The sequence below is a fragment of the Durio zibethinus genome, chromosome 10, assembly GCF_047325235.1.
Source record: "Durio zibethinus cultivar Kanyao isolate XHJ-2024 chromosome 10, ASM4732523v1, whole genome shotgun sequence".
In the NCBI taxonomy this organism is placed as follows: domain Eukaryota; kingdom Viridiplantae; phylum Streptophyta; class Magnoliopsida; order Malvales; family Malvaceae; genus Durio; species Durio zibethinus.
The window spans coordinates 28,773,567-28,788,996 of NC_143171.1; the positions used below are offsets into that span (position 1 = coordinate 28,773,567).

General features: G+C 33.9%; 2 protein-coding genes and 1 pseudogene across 4 annotated transcripts; all 3 read right to left on the reverse strand.

The window, feature by feature from the left end:
* Positions 1 to 1,186: 1,186 nt before the first annotated feature.
* Positions 1,187 to 5,350, reverse strand: LOC111293064 (LRR receptor-like serine/threonine-protein kinase RPK2). The gene is made up of 3 exons (XM_022885780.2): positions 1,834 to 5,350; positions 1,535 to 1,611; positions 1,187 to 1,422 (listed from the first exon to the last, which is right to left on the reverse strand). Exon 1 carries the CDS (start codon positions 4,965 to 4,967, stop codon positions 1,920 to 1,922), a length of 3,048 nt encoding a protein of 1,015 aa, XP_022741515.2. The 5' UTR covers positions 4,968 to 5,350; the 3' UTR covers positions 1,187 to 1,422; positions 1,535 to 1,611; positions 1,834 to 1,919.
* A 3,785-nt stretch (positions 5,351 to 9,135) lies between these two features.
* LOC149516657 (uncharacterized) lies at positions 9,136 to 10,888 on the reverse strand. Of its 2 annotated transcripts, none has more exons than XM_089767356.1 (4): positions 10,597 to 10,888; positions 10,232 to 10,383; positions 9,825 to 9,980; positions 9,136 to 9,670 (listed from the first exon to the last, which is right to left on the reverse strand). In XM_089767356.1, the coding sequence occupies exons 1-4, from the start codon at positions 10,743 to 10,745 to the stop codon at positions 9,576 to 9,578; spliced, it is 552 nt and encodes a 183-aa protein (XP_089623482.1). In that variant the 5' UTR covers positions 10,746 to 10,888; the 3' UTR covers positions 9,136 to 9,575. The 2 variants fall into 2 exon arrangements, with proteins under 2 accessions (XP_089623482.1, XP_089623483.1); XM_089767357.1 differs by having other exon boundaries at positions 9,136 to 9,686.
* A 159-nt stretch (positions 10,889 to 11,047) lies between these two features.
* On the reverse strand, positions 11,048 to 14,321 carry LOC111292873 (uncharacterized; annotated as a pseudogene). Its single transcript, XR_016345947.1, has 7 exons — positions 14,026 to 14,321; positions 13,295 to 13,486; positions 13,106 to 13,186; positions 12,745 to 12,865; positions 12,041 to 12,343; positions 11,465 to 11,530; positions 11,048 to 11,294 (listed from the first exon to the last, which is right to left on the reverse strand). The product of XR_016345947.1 is annotated as an uncharacterized LOC111292873 (transcript).
* Between the last annotated feature and the right edge of the window lie 1,109 nt (positions 14,322 to 15,430).

A 15,430-nucleotide genomic window follows, 5' to 3' on the forward strand; every position in this document is an offset into this window, starting at 1 on the left:
TCCACATGATCAGATTATGCTCGTTAGGGGGAGCTGAAGACGGTTTAGCATTAATTTTAATCGGTGAAAGTGGGTACAAATATTCTCTTCTCGAGTACTATTATAAGCTGATACATTGATCCAAAGCCAAAAGCACTTGAATTATACAGTATGCATGCATGGTTCCAAATAAGTGTAAGGTTATTCTTCTGGGGCTCCTTCTCCTTGTAGGTTGAAATTCTTAACAATCTTTAGGGGATCTGCCCTAATTCAAATAGCTGCTTACTATTTAGCCCTTTTTCTTTCTAAACACACGCAATGTCCAATTCTCATTTTTGTCCTTCCTGGTCAATGCTGTTGTAGAGTAGACTGGTACATCTGAACAGGGCACAGGACTTTGTGCTTGAGCATTCTGACAGAGAAGCTGTTTGCAGATTCTTAATTTTTTAGTTATTAGACTTATCATATAGGATGATTTCTTCACCTCTTCTATATTCTTAGTGTTCTCAGCGGACATTTTACTTTTTGCATTTTGGGCTTTGCATCCATATATATATATATATATATATATAATATCATGCATGCTAATGATTTCTGAAATTGCGTCTAGGTTTCAGCGAAACTAGGTTGACTGTCACGTGGATATGATATACAATTGGATAGTGTTTTTCTTTTAATATTTAAAGTCGTCAGATATTGAATTTTAATCACGTTTATTAATAGATCACATAACTCTTCTTCACTTATGTGAGGAGGTGATTCAACAGGAAGCAAGCAGTCATATGTACCTAGGCTACAAAATTTTAATTTGGGTGTGCAAATAAATAATTAGGAGAGCTGAAAATCATCTTTTACCAATACTATATACCTGAATGCTTATAGAACAACATAATTTCAAATGTGCAGGTAAAAGATGTACGCATTCACATTATCGTTCTAGTTCTGCACTTGCATGCAGATATTGAGAAAAGCTTGTACACTACTATTTTTTATTTTAATTTTTTTTTATCTCATTTGTTTATGTACATAAACTCATTGTTAAATAATTGTCTGTGTTTTGGTATATGTAGCTTTATGAAATTTGCAAACTTCTTATATATATACTGGCAAGTCAACCATGTTTTTCTCAATCATAGTTTATTACAGTTAACTGCTCACGCTACAGGCAGCTAATCTGAGTACAAAATGCCATCATATCAGATTCTAATGGAACATATTTACAAATAATTTTTTAGTGAAACAAATAACGAGTTATACAGTATAATGTCACCCCAAGATTACTGCATATCATACAATCCTGCTACTGATAATGAAGCAATCACATACATATTTTCATTTGAACTTAGGAGAAGTAACAAACCAACAGGCCATTTTTTGTAGCTGCAAAGTCCATTCGATATTTTCGTGACCTTTGATATCTCAACAACTATATGCCAATCAGCTCTGTAAAAAGAGATAAACAGATTAATTATGAAGGAACTTTATTCTCAAAATGAAAGATTTGTTTAAAGCAAGGAATAAAAAGCGATGGTATAATAGGCATGTTTTTTATAACCTTAGCCAGCGAGATAAAAGATATTAAATAATAGGATGCCGAGCCAGAGTGAAAATAGTGTTCCTTTCCAACGTCATCTGTAAACAATCCGAACCAGAAAATTATACTCTAGTGAAAGAATACAGTCAGAAGCAGATCTAACCTCAATAGGGAACGAGGTTGAACATAATATGTAAAAGGAGTATATAAAATACAGGAACTTTCCTAAAATTGTGTTTCGTTATTTAAAACTTCTAGCATGCCAGAATATTGGAAATTGATATAAAATTGGCATAACAAGAATTCTAATTGTGCATTACCTCATTTCAACATATGGAAGCAGAATAATCTGTAGACATAAGCTGCTTTGTGTTTTCTGTCAGCATTTTGTGACAGATTTTTTTTTTCAGGATTTCAACTGTTTCAATTTCTCAAGAACTTGCTTCATTGATGGCCGAACAGAAAGTGTCTCTGCTGTACAGGCATATGCAAGCCTTAGCATTCCCAAGAGATTCTCCCTAGGTCCAGTTTCCCACAGTTCAGCAGAGAATAGCTCAGATGGACGCCCCTCCTTGATCAGCAACTTGGTCCATTCAACAATATTGATTCCATTCCCGTACTCAGAAAATGATGGATCAAGGGACTTCTTCCCTGACAGTAATTCTAACAGTACAACACCAAAACTGTACACATCTGCCTTGTCAGAGACCCTGCATGTGGTTGCATATTCTGGTGCTACATAACCAAATGTGCCAGCAACATCTGTAGTGGCATGGGTCTCAGAAACTTCTAAAAGCCTAGCAAGCCCAAAGTCTGAGAGAAACGCATTAAGATTCTCATCAAGCAGAATATTGCTGGGCTTGATGTCTCGATGAACTATACGGGGAACACACGAGTAATGGAGGTAAGCAAGAGCCTGCGCTATGTCCATAGTTATCTTGTAGATCACTGACCACTGTACAAAATTTCCAGACTTGTCATGAATGAAAGTCTCAAGGTTTCCACCAGAAAGATAATTGTAAATTAAAAACATTTCATTTTCCCCAGCATAATACCCAATAAGAGTTACAAGGTTCTTATGTCGAATTCTTCCTAGCGTTCTTATCTCTGCATCAAACTGCTGAATGCCTTGAAATCGGCCAATATAAAGCCTCTTTACAGCTACATGATAGCCTGGGACCAACTCTGCTTTGTAAGTTGACCCAAATCCACCTGTACCAATAAGGTTTCGGATGCTAAAATTACCTGTAGCTCTTGCAACATTATCATAATTGAGTTCATTTGGAGCATCTGCAAAAGTCACAACCACTTTTCCTTTCAGGGCACCGTGTCTTCTAAACTTTCTCCTTCCAAATTGACAGATAATTACTATCACTGGAACCATACAAAGCAGAACAGAAGCAGAAGTTACCGCTGCAATTATAAAAGGTTTCAAATTTCTTCCTTTTGGAAATTTAGCCGGACCCATAGGCTTTTCCGGTGCTGCGGCAGAAGGTAAACACTGAGGCAAACGTTTATTACCTCTAAAAGCAGTACAATTACTCTGATGTTGGAGATTCGGTATTGGACCTGAAAAGTCGTTAAAAGATAGGTCCAGAACAGTCAGACGAGAAAGCAAAGAGAAAGAGGAGGGTATTTCCCCAGAAAGTCGATTGTGGTTGAGTAAAAGGGTTTCAAGATTTGTAGCATTTGTCAGGCTAGCAGGGATAGATCCTGTAAGAGAATTGTAGGAAAGATCAAGAAGCTTAAGAGAGGTCAATTGACCTAGTTCGGATGGAATTTCTCCAGTTAAACTGTTCTCTCCAAGAGATATCCATGTTAGATTCTTCAAATTCCCCAATTGATCTGGCAGAGATTCAGAGAGTCTATTTCCTCTTAAGTCAAGTAACTGAAGCATCATCAAGTTTCCAATACCAGGATCTATTGATCCCTCAATCTGATTATATGCTGCTTCAAACTCTGTTAACTGTAGACAATCAAGAAAAAATGCCTCCAGCATCCCACCTCCTATCTGGTTTGCACTCAAGTTAACCGAGACACTCTGCAGCTTATCGCAATCAGAAATTAGCTCTCCATAGGAAGACCCATTAAGCATGTTATTATTCAGTAACAACCTGTATGAAAATTTACTGTTACCTGCCGACAATTGATCTCCAATGGAGAACATAGGTAATGGACCAGTGAAACTATTCCAGCTTAGATCATGGATGATTGCGAAATTCTCATTCATCATCGATCCCATCTTAGGACCCCAAAAAGGAAGATTAGAATAGGCAAATGCAACCCATGTATCTTCCATATCAATGAAACTAGAATATAGACCATAAGAGACCATGCTCCCATCACAGCTGGCCTTCCTGTATCCTGGAATGTTACCAGAAATGTTATTTCTACTAACGTTCAAGTACGTGATACAAGGAACATGTAGCTGCCAGGGAAGGTATCCAAACAAAGCATTGGAACTCAAATCCAAGAAAGTAAGGTTTTTACACATCCCAATATTTTCTGGTACCACACCACCAAAATAATTCTGCCCCAAATTTAGGACTCTGAACGAACAAAATTCACTCCATATCTCAGGCAACCGCCCGACAAGATTTGCTCTTGGCGCCCACAAAACCTCCAAATTGGAAAGGAAAAACAGTTCAAAAGGAACACCCCCATCAAATGCATTGAATTCTCCTCGAAAACTGTCCATGGAGTTTGTTTTCTCATCAGGACCCAAATCTACCAAATTGGTTAACACTACAGCTGATAGTTTCTTACAATTTGCAATCTCCTTTGGAATTACATCTGTGAGACTGTTCCTAGATACATCCAAAACCCGAAGCTCTGTGATGTGGCCCATTTCAACCGGAATCTTGCCTTGTAAAACGTTGCCATCAAGCAATAAAGTCCTCAAATTCTTGCAATTTCCAATCTCAGGGGGAATATTTTCAACTAGATAGTTATTAGACAGCCTCAAGTGGATCAAAAATTCGCATCTACTTGAATTATCAACAGTAATCCTACCAGAAAGCAGATTATTCGACAAATCGATAACTTTCAAGTTGGTGTTACCAATGAGTTTATCTGGTATATAACCGGAAAATGAGTTGAAGGACAAGTTCAGCACACTAAGATAGGGAAGAGAGCTTATCTGGAAAGGAATCTGGCCGGAAAAGTTGTTTCCTTGGAGTTCCAGAACCTCCAAAAACTTAAGGTCTCCAATATCTGCGGGGATCTCCCCGGAAAATCCACTTTGAGCAAGCGACAAAGCTGTTACTTTGTCAGAGAAGTTAGCGCACCTGACACCGTACCATGAGCAGTGGATTGTAGATGGGTTCCAGGTGGATAGAAGGTTTGAGGGGTCATTAAAGATAGACTTCTTCAAGCTGAGAAGAATAGCAGAGTCCGGGGTAGACTTTGAGAGTGTGAAGCTAAAGGAAAAGAGCAAAAACCAGAGAAATTCCATTTTGTTTTGTTTTGTGTGTGTTGGGCTCTTTCTGATTAGAAAGAAAGAAAGAAAAGGTTGCCGGTAAGGATTCGAAGGAAATGAAAAGTGTCGGGCAGGTACAGCAGAGAGTGAAAGTGAACGCTATGGCTTCATTGGAACCAAAACAAAGAACATTTTGTGTTCTTTCTTCATATTTGAATGAAAACCATATTGTTCTTATTTGTTTAAAGAAAAAAGAAAGAGGCCGGAAAGGAGAAGAAGAAGAAGACAAACAGAGCCGGCGTCAGGAACGGGTTTTCTACATGACTATTAGTACATACTTCTTTTTTAGTTTTGTTTTCTTGTTTGTCACATCTCTGGACTCACGTGCTGATATCAATATGCCCTGCAGGCTTAGATGACCGACTGACTAGTAGCACTCTGTGCTTTCTACTTTGTTTATTTTTCTTAATTGTTGAAATGAAAGACTAAATAAAGTTACATTGAATTATTGAATCAGTTATTAATTATGCTCTGCTGTCGGCTCCTTATGCCTTTGCAAGCTCTGTTTTTATCTGTCTGCTGTCATTAATCATACAAACCGATCCCTTGCCTTGTTGTCCTTTTCTTTTGCCAGAAACAGTGGCAGCAATCATCAATGATCCTTCAATTTGATACTCAATTGTATGTTTCAGTTTATACAATTTCTTTTTGTTTAGAAAAAAAAACAAAAAAAACTACAGCCTGCATGATTATCGGTTACTGTTTTTATACTTGAAACAAATTTAATGCTGCAACATTACAAAATTGAAAACCCATTTATGAAAGAAAATTATGAAAACCAACACAAAACGTACTAACGGGCCAAAATAAAAATACAAAACGTACTAGTACTTCAACAAAGTCATACTGCAGAAGGGAGGCAAGTGGTATTCCAAAAGCACCGGTAAACATTATGGATGATTAATGTTGTTAGTTACTCTCATGGGTTACATAGAAGAGACAAATCAAACAAGTGTTAGTGTTACTAGTACTTTGGTTAACAAAGACAAAATAATTAGGTAAGGAATGAGCATAGTTTTCAATTTGAAGGACTGGTGTTGGCAAATGAGGTGCCAATTTCTCAACAAAATTATAGATATTGCTTCACTTTTTCAAGATTAGGTTCATTTTATATAATATATATGTATGAATGACTTTAAGCTGAAGTTGGGTCTTTCTAAGATAGTTCACTTTGTCTCTTTTGCAAGTATTTCCCATTTGTTCGTCTGCAAGTCGGTGCTCCTCGTCATGGAAAAGGAAAAAAAAAACAATTTGGTTTCAGCTTAGGAATTTCACATGAGAATATAGCAGCATAAACAGAAAAGCTTGCCATTGCTCATTTCTAAGCATACAGACAACCAACAAATCATAACAAAAAGTAACCCCACTTACTGCAACAGTCACCATTCAAATCACTCCATTGAGTCCATTCTCCACCGTATCTTACGTTCTTTTGACTATATTTCTGACAAGGAAACTTTACCCCTTTCCACAACATTGACCCTTGGTAGAATTTCAGACAATTTTATAATTGTGTATCGTGGCGCACATGGCGTTATCTTCCAAACTTTTGAATCACTGAAATTAACTTTGAGGAATGGGCGGGGGGCTGCCGGGTGTAGGGGGAGGGGATAGAGAGCCCATGAAATTTGAACTCAAGACACGCCATAGGCGGTGGAACTAATGAAGCTTTAAATTAGTGTACTAATAATTATGGATGCTCGTTTGCTTGATTTAATGAAGAAACTTCCTTCCATGTGCAGTTGTGTATATTGCCTGCAACTGCATACATAACATCGTATTATATATTTATGGGGTAATGCGGAAGACAGGATTACGATTCCATTTCCATTTCCTTCTCTTTCCATTATTATACAGATAGTTATTTAAAAAATATATATATATATATATATATGTATTATACAGATAGTTACTAGTATTGACTCGAAACAAAATGGGAGGACCCTGGAGACCTAATTAGAGACAGTGGGCCAAGAATCGAGCTGAATGTTTGTCAGTCATCAATTTTTTTTTTCTTTCATCAAGTTCCAACGAAATAATAATAATTTATTATATTATCAAATATCAAATATGCATATCGAGGCAGAAAAAGGGAAGAAACACAAGGTCGATTGGAAAGGCTGCAAAATATGTAGATGGAGTTTGATACCTTCGTTGTTTTGCGTTTTATATAGTTGTTATGTTTTGTTGTTGTTTTTTATTTTGATTTTGATTTTTTTAACGTGAATTAGAATTTAAAATATTGAGGAGGGTTATGCAAGTTGGTGTGTTTATTACATGCATTAGATTAGATTAGTGTGCCACTTTCAAAACTAGAGATCAAGAGCTACTATTGCTTTGAAATTAGAATATTTAGTTATACATGCGCCAACAAGAGCAAAGTGGAAGAAGAGAAGTTTCGGAATTGATGGATTAGCGACCCATTAATTAATTGCAAATTCCAAGCTCATGATGTCACTAGTGAGAAACGACTTGCCACGGGAATCAGCCTAAATATGGATATGCAGTTGTATATAGTATTAAGCAAACCATTATTTTTCTATACAATTAAATAAACTACTAACAACATGCTCGTAGGTCTAAAATTTTTTTATTTATATCTAATAGTATTAAATTTAATGAATTAAATAAATATAATTTCATTTATAATTTTTGAATAAAAGCAATGATTATTGAAAATATATCAATTAATTTGTAAATAATATATGTATTTTATTCTCACAACTTGGCTAACAAATTTAAAAACAAATCCATTCTTTCAAATTTATTTTTCTAAATATAGTTAAAAAATGAAAATAAATGATTAAAAAAAGCTAAAACTAAACAAAAAATCCTAAGCAAAAAAAAAAAAAAATCCAAATAGAGATATCACGTGAACACCTTCACTTAGGATGGTAACGAGTAAGGTAAGTGTGAGTTTTATATTCTTCCTCATTTTGACTTGATATTGGATTATTATTTCTTAGGTTATTATTTTTTTATACTTGATCCTGCTTTGACATTTATATGTATAATCTATATATGATCTAATTTGATTAAAAATTAATTTAATATTTATAATATTTATAAATTATAATTTTTTAATATATAATACATCTTAATTACATATAAATATAATATTTTATTAAATAAATATATTAAATAATATTTTTATTAATATAATATATATAAAAACCAAAACAAATAAATAAAATATATATTTATATATATATATATATATATATATAAATCCTGAGACAAAGCAAAACAAAGCATCTTAAATCTATCTTCTACTCGACTTCAATCTCTAGCAAAGAAAAATCATCCTATCTTAATTAAGTCATCGATTTACAAAAACTATCCCCATTAAATCGATGAATCTAAATCAATCAAATACGTCGATACAATAAAACTAATAATTAGAGGCAAAGAATGAGTGACACAAAATATTAGTTGCTAAAATAATGGATTAAAGATGTTTTCCTCCTCTTGATCTAGTGGTCGAGGAAGTTTTATGGGGACATAAATGTCTTGATTTTGAGCTAGTTAATCCTCCCCTTTTCTCCCTCGTAAGAACTATCTTTTCTTGAAAAAAAAATAGATTAAAGGCATAAATCATATTTGACTTTAAATGTAATATTATTTACTTTTAATTTTCATCATTAGAGGCACATAAATTATTAAAAAGAAAAAATCTCAATCCAATATGAATTTTAAAATATACATCAATTAAATTGAAATTGAAATGAATCAAAACTCATTAAATATAAATTGTTTTATCATCTTATTTATATTAAAATTTATTAACAAAAAATCAAAAAATTAAAAGAAAAAGAAAGAATATAGATTTGGGAGAAAAGGTGAAGTGCCTCGTGGACACTCTAACCTTCCTTCAAGGTCTATAAATTATTAATTCATGGGTAATTCACTTAAATGCAACTAGTCTCTTCCGCAGCATATATTATTACCGGCCTTTTTTTAATACATATAGTGTTTTTATACATATTTCTTGAATGTGATAATTTAACACACTTAAAACATATATCTTTGTAAATAATTATTACATTAATTAAACAAAATTTAATAAGAGATATTATGTGATATCAATTACTAAAAAAATATTATATAACTTATAGATATAAAGCGTAAAGTTGCTATTATAATATAAACGAATGTTGAATTTTATTTTATATTATATTAAATTGAAACAACCTCAAATGAAATATGTCCCTTGTATGTATTTAATAGTGTAATTGAGCCAAATCGATACACTAAAATGTTCAAGCTCGAGCTAAACTCAAAAATCAAAGTTTAAAATTTGACTCGAATTTGATCGAATTCTATTTTTCAAATTCGAAATCGATTTGAGATAAAACCCAAGCCGAGCTCAAGCTCACTCAGCTCGAATCATGACAGAAATTTTGTGATTTCTGGATACCCAACCCTTTGTTTTCTCCACTTTGATAAAATTGGACATTGGAGGCCTTCCTTCCTCGAAGCCAAAAGATTTGAGGGCGTGATGTGCATAGACCAGGGCGAATATTTCACCCAAACATGTGAGAAATCTGTAGTATTTCAAAAGCTAAATAATGCACCATTTTATAATCATACCTGAAGAGGAAGCAACGAATCAACACCGTCTTGTCTATAAGTTGGCTGAGTAGAACTTTCCTCGCACATTTGGACTAGATTAGGACTCCCTGAAAAACATACTTCCTGAAACTTCCATTAACGTAAAAGAAAATAGATTCCAATATGCTGTATATAATTCTTTTTGCATTTTCAAAATCACATCAAGGTTTCATGAATCAGACAATCACATAAAATATAGATGGAGATACAATATCAACAAACCTAGATGAGATTCATAATCAACAAATCTAGAACGCCATTCTAACCCCTGGGACTCATCAATGTTAGAACCCTTCAATCCCTTCTCCTTTTCATTGTTCCCTTTAGAACCACTTTCAGACTCGTTATCAGATTCCAAACATATCAATCTGCATATTCCTGATAGGAAAATGATAAGCAAAAGGGCGAGTGCTGGAGACCCATTAACATTTATTTTTAACTAACAAAGGACTTTGAACAAAATCAAATACAAAATCAGATTATCATTTAAAATAAGCCAAAATTACCAACATTATATAATTTTCATTTCAAATTAAAATTAAAATGAATAATAAAATCCAAATTACAACCCTAACATTAAATCAAACTTCAACGAAAAACAAATGGAAGTAAAGGGGAAAAGAACAGACCAGAGAGCTTGTGATCTTCAAGTTGAGGATCCAAAACACTAATGGCAAGGCTAGCATTGGAGACCCTGACGACTGAAGGCTCGGACATTTTTGTAGCAAGATTGGATGAGTATTGGAGCGAGTTAGTGTTGGAAGACCCCACTTTGATTTTACTGAAACAAAGAAAAGTGTGGGATCAATTGGATGAAATTGAACAGGAACAAATGCACCAAAAACAAATAAGATAGAGTGAATTGGACAAAGAAGACAGAAGGAATTGGATTAGGTGAGTCTCAATGTCTGTGTGAACACTCTTGGAATATACCCCCTATCCCTATTTCAGTTCGCCATTATGCCTTTCAAAAAAAGAAATAACATATGCTTACCTTGGGATGTCTCGAAAAACACATATATTGGAACAAAGTCCTTTTGTTATGTCTATGGAATAGCGCCTCAGGAAAGGGGAGAGGGAAGTCGTGAAATTGAAATAGAAGAGGAGAGTTGTGAGATTGAAAGAAATAGGATAACACCGCATGGAGGGAAGGAAAGGAGAGTCGAAAGATTGAAAGAGATAAAGGTTTTTAGTTTTAGGGTAAAATTATAATTTAAAATTAAAATAATAAAATATATATAAAAATAAAAAAATTTAATAAAATCGTAAACAACTTAGAGTCACGAATTTGACTCATTTAATAAATCAAAATATTCAAATTCAAATCAAATTCAAATTTTTTTTTGAATTAAAATCGAATAATTTGAAACTATAAGTTTATCATTTACGCCCTTAGTATGTAAACTGTACCTGTAATTAAGTCTTTTTGGAGAGTGAAAAACAACTTCAAGAACCAGTTTCATATATTTGATTTTAAAAAAAAAAATACATGGCAATTGGCATATCATCATAATTACAAGAAAGTTTTTTCTGTCAGTCGTGAATGCATTCGCCATGCCAAAATTTCAAAGCTCTCTCTCTCTCTCTCTCACACACTTGCCCCATACCATCTGTCCCAACAAGTCTTTTACCCCTAGGTGACCTCTTCTGTTTCCTCTTGATTTGTGAATTGCTGAAATCGTCCTTAACTTCCTACAAAGAGACTTAAATATCAAATAGTGTATGAACGTAAAATTTAACTGCCAATCTGCCATCCTAACAGTCAATTTAATTGATCAATGACGCCTCAGATTACTTAAGATACACACATTTGAAAGAGACAAGTACAAGCAAACAGAAAATTTTGTAAGCTCAAAGCTTGCCTTCTTAGATGCAAGATTTGGGTTTTCACGACTCTTTTTCTTCTTAACTGAAAGTGGGTTTGGAACCTATAAAATTCAAGAAGGCAAAAAGTTAATAGCACAGCACAAATATATATATATATATATATATATATAATGTACCAAAATTCAGTTAGGAGGTTAAAAGAAAAGTCAAGTATGTTGAACTCTGCTTCTATTTAAAGATGTGATAGATTGATCTCCAAGCAATCTACATCCCTCACATGATTCTAATTATCACAAGGTTGTAGATTTTTACACTAATGGCAAGTGTGCATAACAAGAGGAAAATATTACTCGATTGATATGGATGATGGCACTAGATGGCAGCTATGCATAATGCATGTTTTAGGCTCCAACTGTTATCATTTTCAGCTTTCCAACTAACATGTTCTAATCATGAATGCTTAGCAACATTTGCAAAAGCAGTTTAAGGCACTCGCTCTCAGCATATAGAAAATGCATAAATCATAAGGCTCCTGCCTATAAAAACTAGATTAGGTTAGAGATGTGCACACACGACCAAATTGGTACAAGTAGATGGATGTGAGAAAGAACCTTAGCTTTCTTTCTTTTCAATCAAACCCTATCCTTTACATCTCTTTCCTTTCCGGAATAATTTCTGGTATTATGTGGCTGCAACCCTGGAGTGTGACAACCCAAACCTTCTTCATCAGAAGAATCCCCTGCATCCACATTTGCAGGAATGCTAGTAGTCCTCTTCTCTAACGCTTTATATTCCTTCTCAGTCATATGAAGGCGTTTTTCTTCATAAGATTTGACAAACTCACACTGAAATTTAGATGGTGTCTCAAGGAAAAGAGAATTTCTTAGACCAACTATTAAAGGAGCATTAGGCACCTAAAGGAAGACAAAGAATGAATTAGAATACAAGTTCAAAGGACCTATGGCTTTATTGACACGTGGAAAATAAAGTAATATTTTCTTTTATTGACACATGGAGTTTGATCTATGGCTTCTGTTTGAAAAGTTATAAAGCATGGTCTTCTTACAATCAGATTTTCATTTTATTATCATGTTAAGTTAGAAAACTTGTGATAACAAGTTACCGGTTTTTTAGCTTTGAAAGTTAAGTGAGGGGGCTTCATGTGAGTTCGAGCCTTGAAAGGTGATGCTTGAGGAGAGTACCCGTAGCATTCCTCTTAATAATGTCCTTGAAGGAACTAATGGTACATAAAGAGCAAAGAATTAGACCAAATAGCAACATAAAAGGTGAAGAAAAGGAAAGAAAGTTGCCTTGCCTTCTCAAGTTTCTTTCGGAGATCAGCATCCTGGGTAGCAACAAAAAAGTGCTCAGAATTATGTTCTCCGATTACCTCTGTAATGCAAGCATCAGCACTGACCCTCTTCTCATGATCACATCTGAATATGAGGTTCGATTACAATTCAAAAAAATTTAATTCATAGAAAGAAGGCCGAACTAGAAAAAAGATTGCATATGATTAACTTTCCAAAAATATTGTCAAAAGAACAAAAATAGAAACAGAAGCCACGTCATCATAATTCAGAAGTAAAAGTGATAGCACTAGTAAAGTGGTTAAGGATAATGGCCTCCACAAGATTAAAAAATTTACAACAAAAGGGAAAAGAGAAAGGGGTTACCTTGCAATTGCGAGTTTACGCGCTGCTAGGAAGGATGCAGACTGGGAAGCACCAAGTGTTCTCACCTCCGCCAGAACACAGCTGAAAACCCCCCACAAAAAAGGTGTCAGATTTTCATACAAAAGCACTTACCTTTAGAGATCCAACCCCAACCCAATTAGGAAAAGATAAAAAAAGGAGGGGTAGGACCAGCTGGTGAAAAGCCTGACAAAGGCGGAAAGAGAGCCTTGTCAGCGGGTGTTAAATCATTATGAAGAATGTGATGAACAAAAGTTCCGTCACAAAGAACCTTGAATGGCTGCCTGAACCCAAAGCACACTGAGAAAAATCTCACCGTCTTCCTGTGACGCCTCTGCTTCTTGAATCTCATATTTCTCCTCTCTGCAGATTCAAAGATTGAGATTTTGACAGCCCACACAGTTACAAGCAGAGAAACCAAAATCTATCTCCTTTGGTTATTGTTAGCTAAGTATATAATGACAGTAATGTCCTCTTACTCAGTTACGGATTAAGGTTTTTAAGGGTATTTTCATCTTTTAATTATGGATATTGTATAACAATCCTAAAACAAAAAGCCCTGTTTTTTGCAGCTAAGAGAAAATAAAACATTTTAATCGTCTTTGTGGAAAAAATTTAAAACCGAAAGCAAATCAACCTTAACATGAAGCATAAAAACTTAAACAACCAATCAATCATTATCATCATAGTCACACTCAATACTCAACATTACAACCAAAACCAGAAAAATCTAATAAGCTTGTCAAAGCTGTAAGTAGCAGTTAAAATAAATAATAGGAAGAATGAGCTAAAAAAAAAACCCAACAAGAACATCAGAGTCTTATTAAAAAAATCAATATATCTAAACATATTAAAGAAAATGACTTCAGTAATGAAAAGGATCAAAGAGGCTGACAACTTACTGCAAATAAGAAACGAGAAGAAACCCAAATTCCAAATCAAGCAAAGAAAGAAATTAACTCGAAATTGCTCCAATCCTACGCTCTAAAAAGAGAAAGACTGATTATTAAAGGCCTTTTTTTTTCTTGGAGAGAGTCGAAAATTTATTGAATGAACAGAAGACGAAGAATTTGCAAATGGGATTCAAAGCTGTAAATTTTCAGCTTAGCCCGAAGCCTGACGGATCGGAGGAGGGCGGTTTCAAGAGAGAAGTAGAGGAAGGCGGCTTAATAGATAGAGAAAACGAAGGAGAAAATTAAATTTTAGGGTTGCTTTTAGGTTTTTACCTGTGACATAAACGGTGCCGTTTGGTTGAAGGAGAAAAAATAAAAACAACAAGAAAAAGAGATTATACTGATTATAATTAAGAGATTATAGACAAATTATTCAAATTGATAATTTATTTTTTTCTTAAATGGTCTAGATTAGAGAGAAACATCACAATTTACAAGAATGCCTCTTTATCTTTGGAATTCTGAGAATGTTTGGATGTTGCACTTTCTTTCTAAGATATCCACTGCTTAATTGTTTGATACAGTAGACATTGACTTGAATAATTTTAAATAAATCTGAAGTTTAATCCAAATAATTCTTCTACTTTTAATAAGATTGAAATTTAATTCTCAGCATTTGTAATTTTTTTAAAATTTTTCCTAAGCTTTGATCTCCTATGTAAAAATAAAAAAAATAAAATTTAAATTTGTTGAATAATATTGTTTAAAAATAAATATATAAATTAATTGAATTAAATTTTAAATTGAGATTTAATTTATAAAAACATTCTTAGGAGAGAACTCTAATTGTCTTGCTGAGAAACTTGGAAGGAATTATATTAGAATCCGCTGATGATGGAATTTTAGCAGGGATAGAAAAGGCGAGGCCTACATTCAAGATTTTCTCCATGCATGCGCATCCCTAAGAAATTGGGACAAAGACGCAAAGTTGGCAATCGCATACAGAAATGGTTCTAAACTCCACGTGTCTCAAAAAGTTACCGTGTCTTGGTGATGGAGACAATCTAAGTTGGACAATTACAAGTATTAAGTGGAGCTCAAGCCCGCTAATCTAGATTGCAGTAACAATCAAGTTTTTGGAAGCCTTAATGAAGGCTGATGAATGCCACTTGCCACTTAAAGGTGGAAGTCGAAGCCAGTTTCGATTTCGAAGATCATACATGAAATTTTTTTTTTTTTTTTCAAATTTCTAGAGATCAGTTGGCTAAATGAATATAATCTTGTAAATTGAAAGTGACTAAATGCAATCAACAATTAAATAAATTTTAACTAAGATACTTGAAAAGCTATTTTAAGGATAATAATTTTTTTTCTTAAATAGAAATGAATTCTTGAAAACATTATTCTTATTAAG